Source organism: Ovis canadensis, chromosome 6 (assembly GCF_042477335.2).
Source record: "Ovis canadensis isolate MfBH-ARS-UI-01 breed Bighorn chromosome 6, ARS-UI_OviCan_v2, whole genome shotgun sequence".
NCBI classification, from domain to species: domain Eukaryota; kingdom Metazoa; phylum Chordata; class Mammalia; order Artiodactyla; family Bovidae; genus Ovis; species Ovis canadensis.
In genome coordinates, this window is record NC_091250.1 from 31,671,916 (window position 1) to 31,692,646 (window position 20,731).

A 20,731-nucleotide genomic window follows, 5' to 3' on the forward strand; every position below is an offset into this window, starting at 1 on the left:
TGCATTTAGAGTATAAGAAATTAGGTAAGATTACCAGGAATACATATACAGAAAAGGTATAAAGGAGAGACTTGGGGCATCTATAACAGGGCTTTGTTATATTTTGTCTTTTCTTTTTGAAGACTTATTCCTATACCACCAAGTTTCTCTGAAAGAACCAAGCCTGGTCAAGGGAGCCAGGTGGGACCTCAGAGGTACTGTAGGACAACACCCACACTTTAGAGATGAGAAACCCAAAGCTTCAGAAAGCAGACCAAAAAAGAACTCTGTGTTTCCTTTTCCCAGCTCTTGAAATCAGTGCTGTCCAAAAATTAATTTAAAAAAAAATCTTTGACATCTTGTACGGCAGAAAGAGGTCTTGGGTATTTGCTGGCGGTCCGGTGGTTAGGACTCTGCTCTCATTCCGCAACTGGTGTGAAAGAGGCCTTGATTTGACTGGATCCTATCACATGACTTCTCTGTAGGCACTTCAACTCCCCTACTGTAAAAAGGTTAATACCCCTCAAGCACGTTTCTCCTCTTCCTCCACTGTGGTTCGAGTTGATCACAGCCCTGAGGTTCCTGGCTGACCGAGCATCTGAAGGCAGACTTAAGCCTGGCTGCTCCCAGTAACCTAGCCTTGGGGTAGGCTCACAGATCAGCCGGGGAGGGACGCCCTTTTCTGGTTCTAATTTGTCCAAAGGCTGTATTCCTGAAAAGTGTTGAGTGTAAGACAGCGAGTCTGTAAAGTGCCTGGCACAGAGTAAGCTCTAAATATAGACACATACAATTCTTATGAACTCTGCATTGCACATTTATTATAAACTCATGAAGCTTAACAAACACAAAACGCCAAGCTAGAATTATTGGTGTAATTCTTATAAAGGTCACATCCATTCTCAACACTTGCAGTATTACCCTGGATCTTATTGTAAAATTCTTGGAAATTGCCAGGATACTAAAATAACTAGGTATTTATAGCTCTGCTAAAAACTACTGCAATTGTTATTTCAGGATGCTGCACTGCGCTGGGATTAAAAATACAGGGAAACGTCACTGGAGCCATGAAGCTACACCATATCTTCAGTAGGAAAATTGTGGGTTTTTGTTTTTAATGCTTTCAAGTTTATAGCATGGCTTCTTCCCTATTACGGAAGAAAACTCGTGGTTTTTATTGTCAAACCATTTTCTTCTAAAATTTCTCAACCAGCATCTACATTGTCAGCCAGGCACCCCAGGGCCTGGGTTAACATGTTCCAGTCCCCACCCCCGAACTGCGGCCACCGCAGTCCAAGAAGACCGGTGAGGGCCCAAGACCCGGAGACTACCAATCTGAACTCTCATCCCATGTATCACACAGAATCACGGTTTCAAACCCCAGATTCAGCTGGTTCCCTCGCAACGCTCTCTGCAAGGGCCTACTGGGGCTTGTTTCTCCGACGCTGTCTACACCCTGACTAGCTTGTCGCTCGGCTCGGGATGGCTGGGCCGCACACCCCCAAGTCAGAGGAGGTCACGGGGGTTCACCACCTCGCTACACCCTTCAATTACCCGAAGAGCTTTCAAAATATAACAATGCCCACTGACTCCGGGATGAACTTAATCAGCCTGTCTGGGATATGGGGCCCGGCATGGTATTTAGTTAGTACAACCGACCCCTAAGGTAGTACTAACGAGCACCAGGTGGTACCGCCTACCTGGCCACTCGGGAGAACCTCGCCAGCTGGGAGGCAGCCGGGGTCACTCGCCTTCCCACCTGCCCCGCGCCCCTGACGCACCACGCTCCGCGCAGGCGCACAGCGCAGCGGCCGGCCCGGGTCCGCGCGTGCGCCTCGCCCGGCGTCTCCGCCGCGGCACGGTCTCCGGGCCGGAGAGCTCATTGCGCGCGGCGAGCCCCGCCTCCCAGCCGGGCGCGGGGCGTGGGCATGGAGCCCGCCCCTGCCTAGCCCCGGACCCGCGCCGCTGCCTGGGGCGCGCCGACGTCTCCGTGGGGTGGGCCGGGCGCGGCCTGGCGCTGCGCGGATGGCCCTGCTCGCCGTCCTCCTGGTCCTCTTCTTGACCGCCGCTGGGAGGTGCCAGGAGCAAGCCCAGACCACCGACTGGAGGGCCACCCTGAAGACCATCCGGAACGGCGTTCACAAGATTGACATGTACCTGAACGCCGCCCTGGACCTGCTGGGAGGCGAGGACGGGCTCTGCCAGTATAAGTGCAGTGACGGTGAGGGGGACCCCAGGCCCTGCGGGGCCCATGCGTTCGGGGCTATTGGGAGGACTGGGGTCGTGGAGGTGTGAGATGTCCGGCGAACCTTGTCGGTGACTTTCTGGCCCTGGATTAGAAAAACGTAAGCACTGCTAGGATCTTGCCGTTCTTGTGATTGAGCAACCTGCTGATAAATTCACACCATTGCTTTTAGAATGTGAGAGGTCGCCTGAGAGTACTCGGCATTCTGTTTCATTGCATCTGAATTACGTTTTTGTTTTTTTTGTTGTTTTTTGTTTTTTTTTGCAATTGCCTGATGACAATTGCCTAAGAACTTAGTGACATACACTTCATGGGGATGGAGTGAACCAGACTGATTTTAGAGCCTTTAAATTAGCTGACTATGCAAAACATAGGGAGAATTTTCAAGTCATGCTGTTTTATGATAACTTTTTCAAGAATTGGTTTAAGTTTTAAAGCTACAGAAAATAAATTGCGACCTTTGTACAGGCTTTGGTGTACTTTATTGTTGAGAAAGAGTTCCAATTGACTCTTCTAGAACGATTCTATCAATACTTGATGGGAATTTTCTTTAGATGTCAGTGACCTGCTTTCTCATTGTTGGTTGCTATTAATATTATTCTTTTGATTTTTTCATATTTTTAAACTCGAATTCTGTTTGAATCTGAGAACTTGTTTGGTGTCATTGTTGGTGATAACTTGGTATTTCAGGCAGAGATCTTTCTTTTGAAGCCCTTGACTTTTTTGAATGCCTAAATGCTATAATTGTTCAGATGAGGTACTTGGGCTCCTTTTTTGAAATTCAGAATGCTAAGAGTAATTGGGAGACCATGTTTCCCATATAAGTGGACAAGTGTGGGGCCTAGTTAATTTCATGTTTGGTAGCTTAAAGTAAAAGGCAACTGGGTGACTTTAGTGGTAAAACTGAACTATACATAGGTGAATTTAAAGGGACTCTGTCATGTGAAAGCATGATGTAACATGCAGTCATAATTTCTGCTTTTCTGTTAATGGAGGTAAAGAATGAATTGTATGTTGTATGCTATGCACTGCTAAATATCATTCCTTCTTAAATGTATGCCTGAATGCTACTACCAGTATTCAATCAGGAAAGGTGTTTTTGTCCTTTTAGAGCTTGTTAGGAGGAGTAAGAGAGTAGCTTGAAGATTAAATGGTTGCTTTTCTGGAGACAGACGTCACCGTTTTACTTAGTCATCCCCGTTCATTAAACAAATATTTGAGTGCCTGGTTTATGTCAGGTGTGCTACCAACTGGAGATTTGGCAGTGAACAAAACCGACAGAAAAATGAGGGGAAGATGTGAAATAAAGCTGACAGAATCCGTGTCCATGGCATTAAATTCTGGTGCAGAGAGACAGTAAACTAAAGACTAAGTAAAATGAGCCAGGTCTGCAGTGTGTGGAGGTCTGAAGTGTGCCAGCACTTCCAGAATAGTGCAGCAAGGAGCCAGCGGTGGTGGTGCTGGGAGGCGGTTCGTTTACTCTTTTAAACAGGTTCAGGGACGGCCTCACTGATGAGATACTACTTTAGAAGAAGTCTGAAATGGTGAAGGTGACACTGTGATGAGCTAGGGAAAGAACAGTCCAGGCAGAGGGGACAACAAGCGTAAAGCACCAGAATTGAAGGGCCGGGCAAGGATGCCTCTGTAGGTTTTGGCCTGAGCCAAAGGAAGGCTGTAGCTGCCATTTACTGAGAGAGGAAAAGTTGGAAGGATCAGTCTTCATAAATTGATTATGAGCCAAGGGTTCTAGAGTTTATTACGTTTAAAATGTCTCTGAAGTTAAATGCATGCTGTTCTTTTTATTTTAACTTGTTGTATATTGGAGTATAGCTGATTAACAATGTTGCTGTAGATTCAGATGGACAGTAAAGGGACTCAGCCATACATGTACATGTATCCATTCTCCCCCAAACTCCCCTCCCATCCTGGCTGCCACATAACATTGAGCAGAGTTCCCTATGCTGTACAGTAGGACCTTGTTGGTTAGACATTTTAAACATAGCAGTGTGTATATGACCATCCCAAACTCCCTAACTATTCCTTCACCCTGCCCTTTCCCCCAGCAACCATATATAGTTCTCTAAGTCTGTGGATCTGTTTCTGTTTTGTAAATAAGTTCATCTGTATAATTTCTTTCTAGATTTCACGTATAAGGGGTGTCTAATTCTTCTTATCTGTCTGACTTCACTCAGTGTGACGATCTCTAGGATCCACGGATACTATTCTTATTAAAAATATTGTTTTAATCTTCCCTTTTACTTAAACCTCTTCCACATCCTCAATAAATTTACTGTTTAGAGCCAAGTTTCCAGCATAAAAAACACAAATGAACTTGAGAATTTAGGAAATGGTATGTTTCAGTGAAAATCTTTTTGTGTCTTAGTAAGTACTGTCTGCTCAGGACTCATAGGCTCCAAATCACCAAATTAATAATTCTGACTTGATGAAAATTGTTCTTTAATTGCTGTTACTCAAGAAGTCTCCCTGGAACAGTGTTTCAACCTTTCCTATATTTTGAAATGTGAGTGATCTTATCAGAACCAAATAGAAACAGACAAATCTCAAAACTAGAGGAGCATGGTAATTAAGGGATATAACAATAAAAGACATGGCAACCCACTCCAGGATTCTTGCCTGGAGAGTCCCGTGGATGGAGGAGCCTGGAGGGCTGCTGTCCATGGGGTAGCACAGAGTTGGACACGACTGAAGCTACTTAGCATGCATGCATGCATTGGAGAAGGAAATGGCAACCCACTCCAGTATTCTTGCCTGGAGGGTCCCAGGGACAGAGGAGCCTGGTGGGCTGCCATCTGTGGGGTCGCACAGAGTCGGACACGACTGAAGTCACATAGCAGCAGCAGCAATAAAGAAGTCAAGGGAGCCTTTAAAACAAAACAAAAAAAGACTTAATGGCAGAAGAGGTGTTGAATTAAAAGGCACAGATTTGTTGCATTCATTTATCTTTGCTCTGTGGAAAGAACTCTGAGGAGTGAGTTCTAGTACATAAATAGATTGGCCAGGAGCAGTGATGGCATTTCTCTGTTAATTGCAACAAAGGTGTAGTATACGTGCACAGATACTGCTTGGGGTAATGTGCAAGTTCTCTTCTCATTCCTTGCTTTTCTCAGTGAAGAAGGAATAGAAGTAATCTGCTGAGTGAGAAGGTGGGAATGAAAATATTGGTTATTGTTGTTTAGTTGGTCAGTGATGTCTGATTTCTTTTTCAACCCCATGGACTGTAGGCCACCAGGCTCCTCTGTCCATAGGATTTTCCTAGGAAGAATACTGCGGTGGGTTGCCATTTCCCCAGGAAGTACTGGAGGTTGAAGAAAATAGGAGGGTGAGTGTACTAGGGGGGAAAAGTGGCATTAGGGCTTTTTGGAGATTAATAATCAGAAATTTAAATTCTCAAGTGTTTGAGAAAACAGGTTGGAGTTCTGTACTGTGCTTCCTACAAAAGGCAGTAGTAAGCTTTCTGAGACCCAACAGCCTTCCCCTTAAGCCTCGCATCTGTTTCAGTGTCTTTCAGGTGAAAGGCATTGGTCTGTTATTAAACCAAATTAAGAAAAATATGTAGAAAAGAACTATCATTGTCTTAGTCCAGATGGATCTTTAGATTTCAACTGCCCATACAGATGATAAAATGTAAAGCATCAAGATCAGAGCAGTTGTTGAGTTAAAAAATGAGATCAGTGAATAGTAGTTGTGTGTAGTTGTGTGAAGTGGGTTTGATTTGTTTTTAAAACTCTTATTCGTAGCCCATTTTCCCGTTAGCTTTCTGTACAAAAATGCTGAGAAATTATCATTTGTAATTTCTGCTTATGTATTTTAGGAGACAGTGACCGCAGTGCATTATGGATTTGGGTTTGACTCATGTTGTTTCCTCTGCTGTTGAGTTTTTACTTGCACTGTGTATTAGTCAGCTCAGGTTGATATAATGAAATACCACAGACTGGGTGATGTAAACAACAGGAGATTATTTCTTACAGTTCTGAAGGCTAAAAAGTCCGAGATAAGGGTTGAGCCAACCCTTCTCTATGGTGAGGAGAGGTCTTGGCTTGCAGACCTCGGCCTTCTTGCATGGTGGGGGTGGGGAGTGCAAGGAAAGCAAGTTCTCTGGGCCTCTTCTTAAAAGGGTACCAATCCCATCGTGAGGCCCCTACCCTTGTGACCTCGTCTAAACATAATTACCTCCCAAAGTACCTGTCACCAAATGCATTGGTAGTTAGGGCTGCAGCATATAAATTTGGGTGCGGGGAAACACAGTTTAATTCATGGCACTTAGTAAGAACTGGCACCCAGTAGAAATGCTAAGTACTTTTAATGTTCAGCAGCTTATAATACCATTTATAACAACATTTAAATAGTATTAATACAGTTGTAATCTTGGTATCCATATCAAATTAACCTTTTTTTCTTTTTCTTCAACTCTTTTATTTAAAAATTTTTACATTTTATATTTGAGTATAGTTGCTTTACAGTGTTGTGTTAGGTATATAGCAGAGCTATTTAGTTATTGTCATTGTTCAGTCACTAAGTTGTGTCTGGCTCTTGGCGACCCCATGAACTGCAGTATGAGGCTTCTTTGTCCATCACTGTCTCCCTGAGTTTCCTCGAACTCACGTGCATTGAGTCAGTGATGCCATCCAGCCATTTCATCCTCTGTTGTCCCCTTCTCCTCTCGCCCTCAGTTTTTCCCAGCATCAGGGTCTTTTCCAGTGAGTCAGCTCTTTGCATCAGGTGACCAAAGTATTGAAGCTTCAGCTTCAGCACCAGTCCTTCCAATGAATATTCAGGGTTGATTTCCTTTAGGATTGACTGGTTGGATCTCCTTGCAGATCCAAGTCTCAAGAATTCTCTAGCATCACAGTTTGAAAGTGTCAGTTCTTCGGTGCTCAGCCTTCTTTATGGTCCAGCTCTCACATTCCATGTTTGGTTATATAGGTTCATATATCTATTCTTTTTCAGATTCTTTTCCCATATAGATTATTGCACAGTATTGAGTGGAGTTCCCTGTGTTGTTCCATAGGTGTGGGTTGATTATTTTACGAATAGTAGTATGTGTATGTTGATCCCAACCACCTAGTGTATCCCTCCTCCCACACCTTTTCCATTTGTATAAGTTTGTTTTCTAAGTCTGTAAGTATTTCTGTTTTGTGAATAGATTGATTTGTACCATTCTTTTAGATTTCAGATATAAGTGATATGTCTTTCTCTGTCTTACTTCATTTAGTATGGTAGTCTCTAGGGCCATCCATGTGGCTGCAAATGGCATTATTTCATCCTTTTTTATGGCTGAGGAATATGCCATTGTATTTACGCACCATATCTTTATCCATTCATCTGTTGATAGACATTCAGGTTGTTTCTCAATGGTAAAGAATCGGCCTGCAATTTAGGAGATGCCAGTTCTGTCCCTGGGTTGGGAAGATACCCTGGAGGAGGAACTGGCAACCCACTCCAGTATTCTTGCCTGGGAAATTCCATGGACAGGGGAGCCTGACAGACTACAGTCTATAGGGTCACAAAGAGTCCCAGACGACTGAGCAGCTAACACACACACAGTAGTTATGGAGGTTTGTGTGCAATGGAACAGTGAACAGTGACTGAGGTTGCTAAGATACAGTGCTGTCCCTGTAGATTTTAACCTAAAAATATAAGCATTAGAACGTGCAGGAAAATAGGTTGGATTTATGTGTCATACATATGGACCCAGTCTGGCCTGTAAGCTCTGAGATAGAAGTCCAGAATAAGGATTTATTTGTGCGTATGATGTAGAATTACAAATAAACTGTGAGAACACTTTATGAACTGCCATCTATGTGTACATCTATACATTTGTACATATTTTGCTTGAAAAGTAAAAATAATTTGGTAGACAAATCAGCATTTTTAATGCTCATCCAATTTAACACATATTCACTTATGTCAGCATCAAACAGTAAATATTTCCAAGCCTAGTCCAGCATATTGTAAACTGTGTATTTTCTAACATTTGAAAATTAATTTTTATAATATTTGTATTTTATAGGATCTAAGCCTTTCCCGCGTTATGGATATAAACCCTCCCCACCGAATGGATGTGGCTCCCCACTGTTTGGTGTTCATGTAAATATTATTTTTTATTTGTAAGTTTTTATGATTGGTAGTCTTTGTAATACTTGATAAACCATCAGTGTGTTCTCAGGTTCAGAAATAAATTTGTTTGTTACAATAGTGATCTTTTATAACTATAACACAATAAGTTCTAATGAAACTAAATAATGTAAAAGTCATTTTTTTTCTAATCCTGTAGATGTTAATACCATTTAAATATTTCCTTTATGTCACAAATATGATTGAAAAGTTTGGAGTGTAGAAGTAACACTACTTAGGATGAAAAAGTATAGGAAAGCATAGTATTGTATGTGTTGAAACTAGACTGAGTGGAATAGCTGTGTGTTTGTTATAAAGGAGGCTGAATCTGAACGAATATTGTGGGAAGAAAATGTTTTATGAAAGTGATTCCTGGACACAAAGGTTTTGCATATAAAATTATTTAAAATAGTTGAAGATAACTGTGAATTCAAAGGAATAATAATATCTTTAGGGAATTGGTGAACACTTAAAGACTAAACATAAAAACAAAAAAAAATTCAGTTGTAGGAGCTTAGACATTGTCAGTGACATTTCATAAAAAGGACATTGTATTGAGAATCTGCCTGCAATGCAGAAGACCCAGGTTCCATCTCTGGGTCAGAAGATCCCCTGGAGGAGTGCATGGCTACCCACTCCAGTATTCTTGCCTGGAGACTCTCATGGACAGTGGAGCCTGACAGGCTACAGTCCATGGGGTCGCAGAGTCGGATACAACTGAGTGAGTAACACTAACATTGTATTGAGGGAGGAGGCACAAAATACTTTGGAATGGCCAAAAATCATACTTGTGTAGCCCCTGCAAAAATCTTCTAAAGTTCTTATCTTTATCTTTTTGTTTTTAAAACTATGTTTTATGTCTTGGAAATTGTGTTTGCTATCAGCAGATGACTGCAAATACTCTAAGATGGCAAAATAGGGAGCTTTGGGGCACGGTTTCGAGGGAGAGGACGCAGTAACGTGGGGGGTGCAAGTGAGAGTAATGGAGAGAGATTTAACCTGAAAAACATTTGGAGGCAGAAACAAATTTTGAAAATTAGCTGTACAACAGTCTTTGATTTCTAAGTCTCTTTGAATGTACTACTTCAGAGAAAGGTTGAATTTCATCAGCAATGATCCATCCAAATATCGCTTTCAGCTTAACATCGGCATCCCTTCCCTGACAAAGTGCTGCAACCAACATGACCGGTGCTATGAGACCTGCGGCAAAAGCAAAAACGACTGTGACGAGGCGTTTCAGTCTTGCCTGTCGAAGATTTGCAGAGATGTGCAGAAAACACTGGGGCTGGCTCAGCACGTGCAGGGTAAGGCTGATTTCATGCGATGGGGGTGAGTGTGTGTTAGTATCAGATTTGCTGACAGAAATCTCTCACTCTGTATTACCTTATCTGTTGTGACATAGTCCTGTCAATTTCCTGAGATGATTTTGTCATCTAAAATGATTTACAGTCACAGAAGCAAAAAGTGGTAGGAAACCTTGGGAGGAGGGTGTGTGAGGCAGAGAAGAATTCATCCAAGATCTTGTGCCCTATAGTATAGTCCTAATTATCCAGAGCCTGAAGTTTGAAACTCTGGATCCAGTGAAGATTCCAGTATGGCACAGTGGATTTGGAGTAGGAAGTTCTGAAGATTTGCATCTTAACTCTGTCTCTGTGTTGGGAAGGTCCTCAAAACCCACCCCCAGGCTCAGTGATTTGCTAAGTGGATTCACGGGGCTCAGCATGTAGTCCTGTTCATGGTGATGGTTATTGCAGAGTCAGCAAAGATGACTGGGTGTTTCAGTATCCTCATTTATAAAATGAAAATGATAATACCCATCTTGAGTTGTCATAAGGGTAAAATGAGCTATTTGTAGAAATCCACATTGCTGTACAAATACCAGTAGTTAACAAGATTTTTTTTTTCCACTGACAAGCCAAAGAATATACCATACACTGAAATAACAAGAGGAAGGGCAATAAGAAGAGGCAGGAAAGGAAATTGCCATTTTTAAGCACTTTCCATAAGATACCGTGCTAGATACTTGAGACATGGTTTCATTGATGTTCACAGAAACCCAAAGTACTAGTTGGCATTATGCCCCTTTCTAAAGGAAAGAAACTGAGGTTCAGAAAGAAGTAACTTGTCCCAAGTTACATACATCTGTCTACTCCAGTATTCCCCAAGTCTCAGAGGTGTCTTGGATTTTGAAATCCTATTATTAGTAATAACTAGGAAGTAATAAGAAGGAGGAAATCTCTGTTCGAAGTGAAGCTTGAACTCACTCTCTCTGAATCCCTTTAAATGCTTTTGGCTAAGGTAAACTAGTTGTCCAGCTGAAGCACAGATACATGCCATTTCTGCTTTCTGACCAAAGGTTATACTAATGTTAAATGATGAAACCAGTTTCCTTGCAATCTCCTATTTAATAATCATAACCTTTACACTTCTGCAGTTAGTTATATTCCTGAATGGAATACAGTCTTTTGGAAACTTTGAAAATACCAAGAATTTGTAATGAAAAGTTTCTTTCTTAACCTGAATGTTGGAAACTAGAAGTATTTGAATAACTAAAAATCACTCTGTGCCATGTCTCTGTAAGTATATTAAGGTAATCGTGGACTTCCCAGGTGGTGCGGTGGATAAGAGTCCGCCTGCCAATGCTGGGGACACAGGTTCGGGCCCTGGTCTGGGAAGATCCCACATGCCACAGCTAGCGCCTGTGCTCTAGAGCCCGCGAGCCACAGCTACTGAATACCGCTTGCCCTAGAGCCCATTCTGGGCTCCGGGAGAAGTCACTGCAGCGAGAAAGCCCATGCAGCGCCACAAAGCACAGCCCCCACTCCTTGAGGCTCAGGAAAGCCGGTGCGCAAAAACGAAGACCCAGCGCAGCCAAGACAGGTTTTTTTTTTTAATGTTAAAAAATAGATCATCTTACCTGGGTGTTCTAGGTTTCTTAGAATAAGAAAAGTTAAATCTATTGTCTTTTCTTACAGTCTTTCAAAAAATTAAGAATTCCCACCAGAGGAAAAACACCTTCGATTCCTGTGTTTCCCCTCCCTAGCCACATTTGGATATTGGTCAGAGAGTGAGATTGAGGTCTATTTACTTTAAGCATCTTAAATGTGTGACCATTAAAAGCTATTGGCTTATAATTGAGTGTTTTGAGGTGTCTGCATTTTTAACCTTCATTTTTTTCTGCACCTAAAAGTCGCTCCTTAAAGTGCAAACTGAAAAGTGTTATCAGGCTTCTCTGTTAAGGGTATTTTTCAGATACAAGGGAAATTAACAGTGATGAGCTGATCAGTGCTACTGAGAGAGATTCATTGTCTCGTACAAAAAGTTGACTTGAATAGTTGCATGCAAAGAAAACATACAGGTGAAGAGGCTGAAGTGAAAAGTCTTTGTATGTATGTCTATGTGACTAGTTTGCGAGAGCTTGGGAAGACGTTCACCTAAATAGGTTTAAGTGTCCACCAAGGCTGTGCCTGGCACTGGGCTGAAACATGTAATATATGTGAAGAGCGAGTGATGCTTCGCAGCTGCCCAACAGTGACGGCACTTTCTTACTTTGCAGCCTGTGAAACCACCGTGGAACTCTTGTTTGACAGCGTTATACACTTAGGCTGTAAGCCGTACTTGGACAGCCAACGAGCCGCGTGTAGGTGTCGCTACGAAGAGAAAACCGATCTTTGAAGAAGATGCTGCCAAGTGGTGACGACAGATGAGCTCAGAAGAAGATAACCTTTGACAAAGAGCTAACGTTTTTACAGCCTAAAGTTGCCTTATTTTCATGAAAGGATTATTTTAAGACCTTACTTTGACATTAAAACTTCAAACTAAAGAAACCAATGCAGGTTATCTTCCCAGACGTTGCTGCCTTAGTGTGCCGCATTGTCTTGACCGGTCACAGAAAGCGGTGCATGTTAAGGGGAGAATTTTTTAAAGAAAGAGTATGACTCGATTTTCACAACTGTATTTACCAAAAAATAAGGTCAAACGTGAAATTCATGATAAGGTATGTTCAACATTATCTTATTTGGAAATATGGTGAAGTCTTCACTTAGAAGTATGTTTGTTTTCCGTAAACTTTAAAATATACACATATGCCCAGGAGCTGACTCTTATTTTTGCTCTTTTAATTAACACATACTGTACAGTTTTTCCATAACCCACTGAAACACAATGAATAAGCCACATTTCTATGACTGATGGGACTAGTCACAAGGACAAGGGTATGTCTGTTTCTCTTGTAAAACTGGAACCATCTGCTGGGACCTCTTAGGAAGCAAAACTAGCATATCTAGGTATTAATGTAATGTGCCTATAAGATGACATGAACAAAATTCAGAAGCGTAGCCATTCCCATTTTATGAACCACTCATGGCAAATGCCATATGTTGCTATAACCTTTGCCTATTGGAGAAAAGATAGATTCAGTAAGACAGAATGACGAGTTGTTTAACACACATCAGAGCAATATAATCTATTATGCTTTGGTATTTACTCCTTAGTACTTGGTCTTCATAATAGATTTGGGGATATTTTAAAAAGACCATAAACCTTTTACTAATAGCGGCCTTAACAAAATTGTTCTTGATATTGTTCAGTTTTTTTTTTTTAAGTCTTTAACTGTGGAATCAAAAGAGATGGGAAAACAAGATAGAAAAAACTGTCTTTTATAGAGCTCAGTTTATGCTGAAAATTATTAACGCATATTTAAGAGCAAATTCCAGAACTTTAGCTGCCTCTGAAAATCTCTTCAGCCCCTTGGAAAGCTCAGCTGTGTCCCTCTAACATTTTTTGCTTACCACTGGCTGTTGACTTTCCCTAGCCCGAGCTGTGTATGTCTTCTGGGTAACCTATGGCCAAAGTTATTAAGATAAACCACTTGGAAAGTCAGAGAAAGATAATACCAGGGGATATGGTTCTTTTTAAATCATTGAGAACTAAAATATGTTTTGGAAAAAGACCACATTTCCTAACTTGGAATATATGTCATTGCTAAGAACTTGATAGCTTCCCCAACTGAGATGATGGCTCTCTTCTGCTAACAGATGTCCTCAGTTAAACAAAGCAAGTGTGTCCCTCAGGGCTAAGTAAGCAAACTAGACTCCAGTCAGCAATATTTGACCAGGTAGCTTTAAACTTACAATAGATTCATGGATTTTCTTGGCAACCTTGGTTTTCTCAAGAGGACAAAGTCAGAATGTCTTTGTAAAATATTTAATTCATTATCATAAATGTACAGATATCAGTAGAAGCAGCTTTTATGTTCAGATTTTTAAAAACTTGTCTAGGAATTATTTTAGATTTACCAAAAAGTTGCCAAGATAGTATAGAGGCTTCTCATATACACTTTATCCCTAATGTTAACTAAGGAGCCAACATTGATTGGTTCTATTAATGCAACTCTAGACTTTATTTTGGAGAAGGAAATGGCAACCCACTCCAGTGTTCTTGCCTGGAGAATCCCAGGGATGGGGGAGCCTGGTGGGCTGCCGTCTATGGGGTCGCACAGAGTCAGACATGACTAAAGCAACTTAGCAGCAGCAGACTTTATTTGACTTGCACTAGTTTTTCCACTAATGGCATTTTTCTTTTCCAGGATCCACTCTAGGATACCATGCTGCAGTTAGTCATCATGTCTAATTAGCCTCTAGTCCGTGATGGTTCCTCTGTCTTTCCTTGTTTTTCATAACCTTGACAGTTTTGAGAAGTACCAGTCAGGTATCCTGTAGAATGTCCCTCAATTTGGGTTAGTCTTTCCTTGTGTTTGGACTAGGGTTATAGATTTTTACGAAGAAAACCAAGAGTTGACCAGTTCTTCTCATCAAATCATATTGGTAGTTGATTGTTACCAGCTCGTTAGGTTAACTCTAGACATTTGGTTAAGGTAGTAATCGTTAGTTTTCTCCACTCTAAAGTTACTATTTTTTCCCTTCCTATGCTTCTGTTCTGTGGAAACCAGTCACCAAGTCCTGGTTGTGGTAGGTGGGGGATGGGCAAGATTACATTCCACATTTTGATAAGGGATTTTATCTAGATAGACTACTTGAAATTCCTGTTAATCTCCCCCTCACCCACTTATTATTCAGTTATTTGTATTAGTATGGATTCATGCTTATTTCTTTTGTACTCTGGGTAATATATACAAATCCTTCCAGCTTGGCTGTTGGGAATCAGGTCAGGTTGACTCTGTATGTCTTTGACCTGCACCTTCCTTTTAACTTTTGAGCATCTCCATATTTTCTTGCCAGAAAGTAGGAGAGTTGCTTCAGGCTCATCTTCTATATTCCCCGCCCCAGCACTAGAATCAGCATCTTTTCAAAGGTTACTTTGATTGAAGAATGGTTTCCAATGGCACTTAGAAACCAAGATCTGGACAGTGGATAGCTTGTTTCTACTGGGGTGTCACTGCTTCGAGACCCTTCCACCAAACAGAGCTAGGAAATATATGTATACTAATCCATGTACATGTACATATTTGTAATTACTTATGTGTATATATATGTATTAAGCTGTCTTCACTTGAATTCTGTACAACAGGGCATATATTTAAGTTTTAAGGATGGTATTTTCCTTATCTACAGAATACATTAATGAAAAAACAAAATCACATGCCAAAAAACTAGCTTTTAGCAGCTCTTTGCAAGACATATATTGATATTTTAAAATAATAAAACTATATTGCCTTCAAACGATGCCTGTCTTTTTAAAGTCTTTTGACTCGCCTCTTCCAGGGACAGATATGGCTGTACTCATTTCATAGGTGGAGAAACCGAGGTACAAAGACATTGCAATGAAGACAATTAAAATACGAGGGCAAAAGCAAACCCAGCTTTTTGAGCAGGCTTTCTTCAGTGACCCCCCAGAATAGTCTAGACTAGTAGTACTAATTAAAAGGTTGTTTTGTTAGCTTATAACTACTCCCCAAAGTGAAAATGTGCTGTTTCTGTCAGTATGGACAGAAGTGCAAGATTGTCAGGTCGAAATGATCATTATTTTATGTGCAAAACAGGAATAACATCTAACAAAGTGAAGATAATGGAGTCTTTCTGTAAAAACAACTCTTTTTAGTAGACGGGCTTTATTAACTTTTGGGAGTAGAATGAAACCGATCAGGTAAGGACCCTTCCACACAGGTAACGCTGCACTGGCCACAGTTCACCAACACTACCTGCTGTGTATTCAAGTCTTGTAGAACGCCTGGCTCTAGTGTTTGAAAGGGCCCCCTTACTTTGCTGTTTTTCCTCCGAGTATTGGTTCAACCAGTATATGAAAAAGAGCTAAATGAAGAGTTACCAGTCAAAATAACTAAAACTAGACCAACGGTATCATCTTTGCATTCAGGCTGCAGTGATGTTATGCTTTGGTTTGGTCTCAGGCTTAATTTGGTTTCCAAAACATCCTTCGGTCTCCTTGCTGACTACTTAACAATATTTGTCTTTGTTGGCTCTCAAATGTAGGAATCAGAATTATAAAAATTCAGTATTTCTATGATTTTATAGGAAAAAACAAGGTTTAGTGGGAGTAAACACTGAAAAAAGAAAGGCCACATTTTATAAGTTTTAGAATTTCCTCTGAATTTAACTTTAGCCCATATATTTCATTCCTTGGATAGGTAACAGTTGACTAAGAGCTTCAGTTTCAGTACATTCTGTACAAGTGACTGTTTATAATGGCAAGAATCAAGCCATCCTGTCAGGTAACTTTTGGTCTTTAGTCTATCTTAATTATTTTAATAATATGGATTTACTATCAGTTCTTGTTTTTCCTTCTTTGAGAAGGACGAGATTACTCGGTAGAATTCTAATCCATCTGTGTCTCAAATGAGAGCATGCTGCAGAGTCACTGGAGGGCTTGTTAAAATATACTCCTGGGCCCCACCTGCAGTTTCTCATCCATAATGTCTGACTGTATAGGTCCCAAGAGTTTGCATTTCTAGTACATTCCCAGATGATGTGGATACTGCTGGTTCAGAGGCCACAGTTTAAGAACTGTCTAGATAATCTTCAGTAGCTAAAAATAACACTGACCAAAAGCTCACTGTAGGCTGGGTACTATTCTAGGAGTTTGGCAGTTTCTGTCTCAACTATTGAATTAATTCGGTCCCCATTTTAAAGAGAAGAATCTGAAGCTGGGAGTGGTTAAACTGCCTTAATTGTCCAAAGCCTCACGGCAAATAAAATGATGGAGCAAGGATTACAACCTTGGCAGCCTATTTCCCAATCACAGACACCCTTTTTCATGGGGTCAGGGTGAGGGGATAGCTATTGCTTTAAAAGGCTAAAATTTAGCACTTATAATTTTGAAATGGCTATCCTAATACTTTATACTTACATAGCCTAAGGTAAACAAATCTTTAAAATATATCACCCCATATGCTATAAAGGCAATATAATATTCTGAGATAACAAACATCTGGGGGGATTTAATTCCTTTCATCTGTTCCTTTCAGGTAAATGGAAGGTTAGCCAATGGGAGTTCCTTTGGGGCTCAAGTAGAAGAGACCATGAAAAGTAGGCTGAAGAACAGGAAGCTCTGGTGGTCAGATAACTCATTCAAACTGGGTAAAGTCCAGAGCACAAGTGCTGGAATAACGAATCTCATTCAATGGGTAAATATTTGTTGAGTACCTCCTACATCCTAAGCAACTTCCTGGTAATGGTCAAACCAAAAGAAGGCGAAGTCTGCTTTCAATGTGCTTAAGATGGTGCCAATAAAAATTTACTGAGCTTTTCACAAGCCAGGCACTGTTCTGAATACAGTAATTTAACTCAATTGTCTCAACCAGCTTATGAGGGAGATACTGATATTCCATGTCTTCACTGCACTAGGAACAAAGTGATTTCAGAAATATTTTATGCCTACAATAAAACGAACAGTAAAGGAAGGAAAGCGAACGAACAGCATGGAAGGAAAGTTATGAGCAACCTAGACAGGATATTCAAAAGCAGAGACATTACTTTGCCAACAAAGGTCTGTCTAGTTAAGGCTATGGTTTTTCCAGCGATCATGTATGGCTGTGACAGTTGGACTGTGAAGAAGGCTGAGCACCGAAGAATTGATGCTTTTGAACTGTGGTGTTGGAGAAGACTCTCGAGAGTCCCTTGGACTGCAAGGAGATCCACCCAGTCCATCCTAAAGGAGATCAGTCTTGGATATTCACTGGAAGGACTGATGTTGAAGCTGAAACTCCAGTACTTTGGCCACCTGATGCAAAGAGTTGACTCATTGGAAAAGACCCTGATGCTGGGAAAGATTGAGGGCAGGAGGAGAAGGGGACGACAGAGGATGAGATGGTTGGATGGCATCACTGACTCGATGGACATGGGTTTGGGTGGACTCCGGGAGTTGGTGATGGACAGGGAGGCCTGACGTGCTTCGGTTCATGGGGTCGCAAAGAGACACAACTGAGCAACTGAACTAAACTGAAATGGCATGGGGTGAGTAAAATCCTTTGATTTCATATTCTATGTGCTTTTTTGAACCACAGCATATGTAGGAAGTTAGATTTTATTTTTCTCTCATATAAAAGGGTGATATTTATAGAAGCGTGAATGCTAAGTTGCTTCAGTCATGTCTGACTTTTTGGGACCCTATGAACCGTAGCCTGCCAGGCTCCTCTGGCCATGGGATTCTCCAGGCAGGAATGCTGGAGTGGGTTGCCATGCCCTCCTCCAGGGGATCTTCCGGACCCAGGGATTGAGCCTTGTCTCTGGCATCTCCAGCACTGGCAGGCCAGTTCTTTACCACTAGCGCCCCCTGTGGTGATGGTTTAGTCACCTAGTCACGTCGGACTCTTGCGAGCCCGTGGACTGTAGCCTGCCAAGCTCCTCTGTCCATGGGATTTTCCAGGCAAGAACACTAAAGTGGGTTGCCATTTCCTTCTCCAGGGATTCTTCCCGACCCAGGGATCAAACCCAGGTTTCCTGCATTGCAGGCAGATTCTTTACCAACTGAGCGCCACCTGGGAAATCCCATTTATAGAAATTGGATCTCTTAGGCTAATATATTGGAAGTCGTGGCTTACACATTTCCCTCCGTCTGCCACTGGTTACTTTTTAAATGACGAGACCATGAGAAGTTGGAAAAGATGAGGCCACGTTTTCTTCCAGTCTCAGGAGTTACTCGTTGAAGCAAATTTACACAATAACCAGCCACCCGAAGAGGAGCTCAGTTAAATGCAGCAAACATGCTCTAGCTCAGTAAAAGTCATAATCTACAGAGCCCAATATCAGGTCTCCGAATTTCTGCATGATTCCTTTCCAAAATTAACACTACATATGAAAGTCAGACTTGAAAATTCTGGAGTTGCCTCTAGTTTACTTTGTCCCGAATCTGCTATACAAAGAGCATTTTAAAATCTCTTATGATTACACAGTGGAAGTGAGAAATAGATTTAAGGGACTAATCTGATAGATAGAGTGCCTGATGAACTATGACGGAGGTTCATGACATTGTACAGGAGACAGGGATCAAGACCATCCCCATGGAAAAAAAATTCAAAAAAGCAAAATGGCTGTCTGGGGAGGCCTTACAAATAGCTGTAAAAAGAAGAGAAGCAAAAAGCAAAGGAGAAAAGGAAAGATATAAGCATCTGAATGCAGAGTTCCAAAGAATAGCAAGGAGAGATGAGAAAGCCTTCCGCAGCGATCATTCAAAGAAATAGAGGAAAACAACAGAATGGGAAAGACTAGAGATCTCTTCAAGAAAATCAGAGATACCAAGGGAACATTTCATGCAAAGATGGGCTCAATAAAGGACAGAAATGGCATGGACCTAACAGAAGCAGAAGCTATTAAGAAGAGGTGGCAAGAATACACAGAAGAACTGTACAAAAAAGATCTTCACGACCCAGACAATCACGATTATGTGATCACTCACCTAGAGCCAGACATCCTGGAATGTGAAGTCAAGTGGGCCTTAGAAAGCATCACTAAGAACAAAGCTAGTGGAGGTGATGGAATTCCAGTTGAGCTCTTTCAGATCCTGAAAGATGATGCTGTGAAAGTGCTGCACTCAATATGCCAGCAAATTTGGAAAACTCAGCAGTGTCCACAGGACTGGAAAAGGTCAGTTTTCATTCCAATCCCAAAGAAAGGCAATGCCAAAGAATGCTCAAACTACTGCACAATTGCACTCATCTCACATGCTAGTAAAGTAATGCTCAAAATTCTCCAAGCCAGGCTTCAGCAATACGTGAACCGTGAACTTCCAGATATTCAAGCTGGTTTTAGAAAAGGCAGAAGAACCAGAGATCAAAATGCCAACATCTGCTGGATCATGGAAAAAGCAAGAGTTCCAGAAAAACATCTATTTCTGCTTTATTGACTATGCCAAAGCCTTTGACTGTGTGGATCACAAGAAACTGTGGAAAATTCTGAGAGAGATGGGAATACCAGACCACCTGACCTGCCTCTTGAGAAACCTACATGCAGGTCAGGAAGCAGCAGTTAGAACTGGACATGGAACAACAGACTGGTTCCAAATAGGAAAAGGAGTACGTCAAGGCTGTATATTGTCACCCTGCTTATTTAACTTCTATGCAGAGTACATCATGAAAAATGCTGGGCTGGAAGAAACACAAGCTGGAATCAAGATTGCCAGGAGAAATATCAATAACCTCAGATATGCAGATGACACCACCCTTATGGCAGAAAGTGAAGAGGAACTCAAAAGCCTCTTGATGAAAGTGAAAGAGGAGAGTGAAAAAGTTGGCTTAAAGCTCACCATTCAGAAAACAAAGATCATGGCATCCGGTCCCATCACTCCATGGGAAATAGATGGGGAAACAGTGGAAACAGTGTCAGACTTTATTTTGGGGGGCTCCAAAATCACTGCAGATGGTGACTGCAGCCATGAAATTAAAAGACGCTTACTCCTTGGGAGAAAAGTTATGACCAACCTAGTCAGCATATTCAAAAACAGAGACATTACTTTGCTGACAAAGGTCCGTCTGGTCAAGGCTATGGTTTTTCCAGTAGTCATGTATGGATGTGAGACTTGGACTGTGAAGAAAGCTGAGTGCCGAAGAATTGATGCTTTTGAAGTGTGATGTTGGAGAAGACTCTTGAGAGTCCCTTGGACTGCAAGGAGATCCAACCAGTCCATTCTGAAGGAGATCAGCCCTAGGATTTCTTTGGAAGGAATGATGCTTAAGCTGAAATTCCAGTACTTTGGCCACCTCATGGGAAGAGTTGACTCGTTGGAAAAGACTTTGATGGTGGGAGGGATTGGGGGCAGGAGGAGAAGGGGACGACAGAGGATGAGATGGCTGGATGGCATCACTGACTCGATGAACGTGAATCTGAGTGCACTCCGGGAGCTGGTGATGGACAGGGAGGCCTAGCGTGCTGCGATTCATGGGGTCACAAAGAGTCGGACACGACT

The 20,731-nt window shown here is 41.6% G+C and overlaps 2 protein-coding genes across 3 annotated transcripts in view; one reads left to right on the top strand and one right to left on the bottom strand.

Annotated features, from left to right (window-relative positions):
• Nucleotides 1-1,864, bottom strand: part of GAR1 (GAR1 ribonucleoprotein) — a 79,356-nt gene extending 77,492 nt beyond the window's left edge. The window contains exon 1 of the mRNA XM_069593533.1: nt 1,677-1,864. The gene's annotated coding sequence lies outside the window, so the exon portion shown is untranslated. The remainder of the gene's footprint in view (nt 1-1,676) is intronic.
• Nucleotides 1,767-15,036, top strand: PLA2G12A (phospholipase A2 group XIIA). Of its 2 annotated transcripts, XR_011257646.1 has the most exons (5): nt 1,774-2,197; nt 8,253-8,329; nt 9,495-9,660; nt 11,913-12,353; nt 13,944-15,036. XR_011257646.1 is itself a non-coding variant. In XM_069593536.1 (4 exons), the coding sequence occupies exons 1-4, from the start codon at nt 2,002-2,004 to the stop codon at nt 12,029-12,031; spliced, it is 558 nt and encodes a 185-aa protein (XP_069449637.1). In that variant the 5' UTR covers nt 1,767-2,001; the 3' UTR covers nt 12,032-15,036. The 2 variants fall into 2 exon arrangements, 1 of the variants encoding a protein (XP_069449637.1); XM_069593536.1 differs by having other exon boundaries at nt 1,767-2,197; nt 11,913-15,036.
• Nucleotides 15,037-20,731: the final 5,695 nt, after the last annotated feature.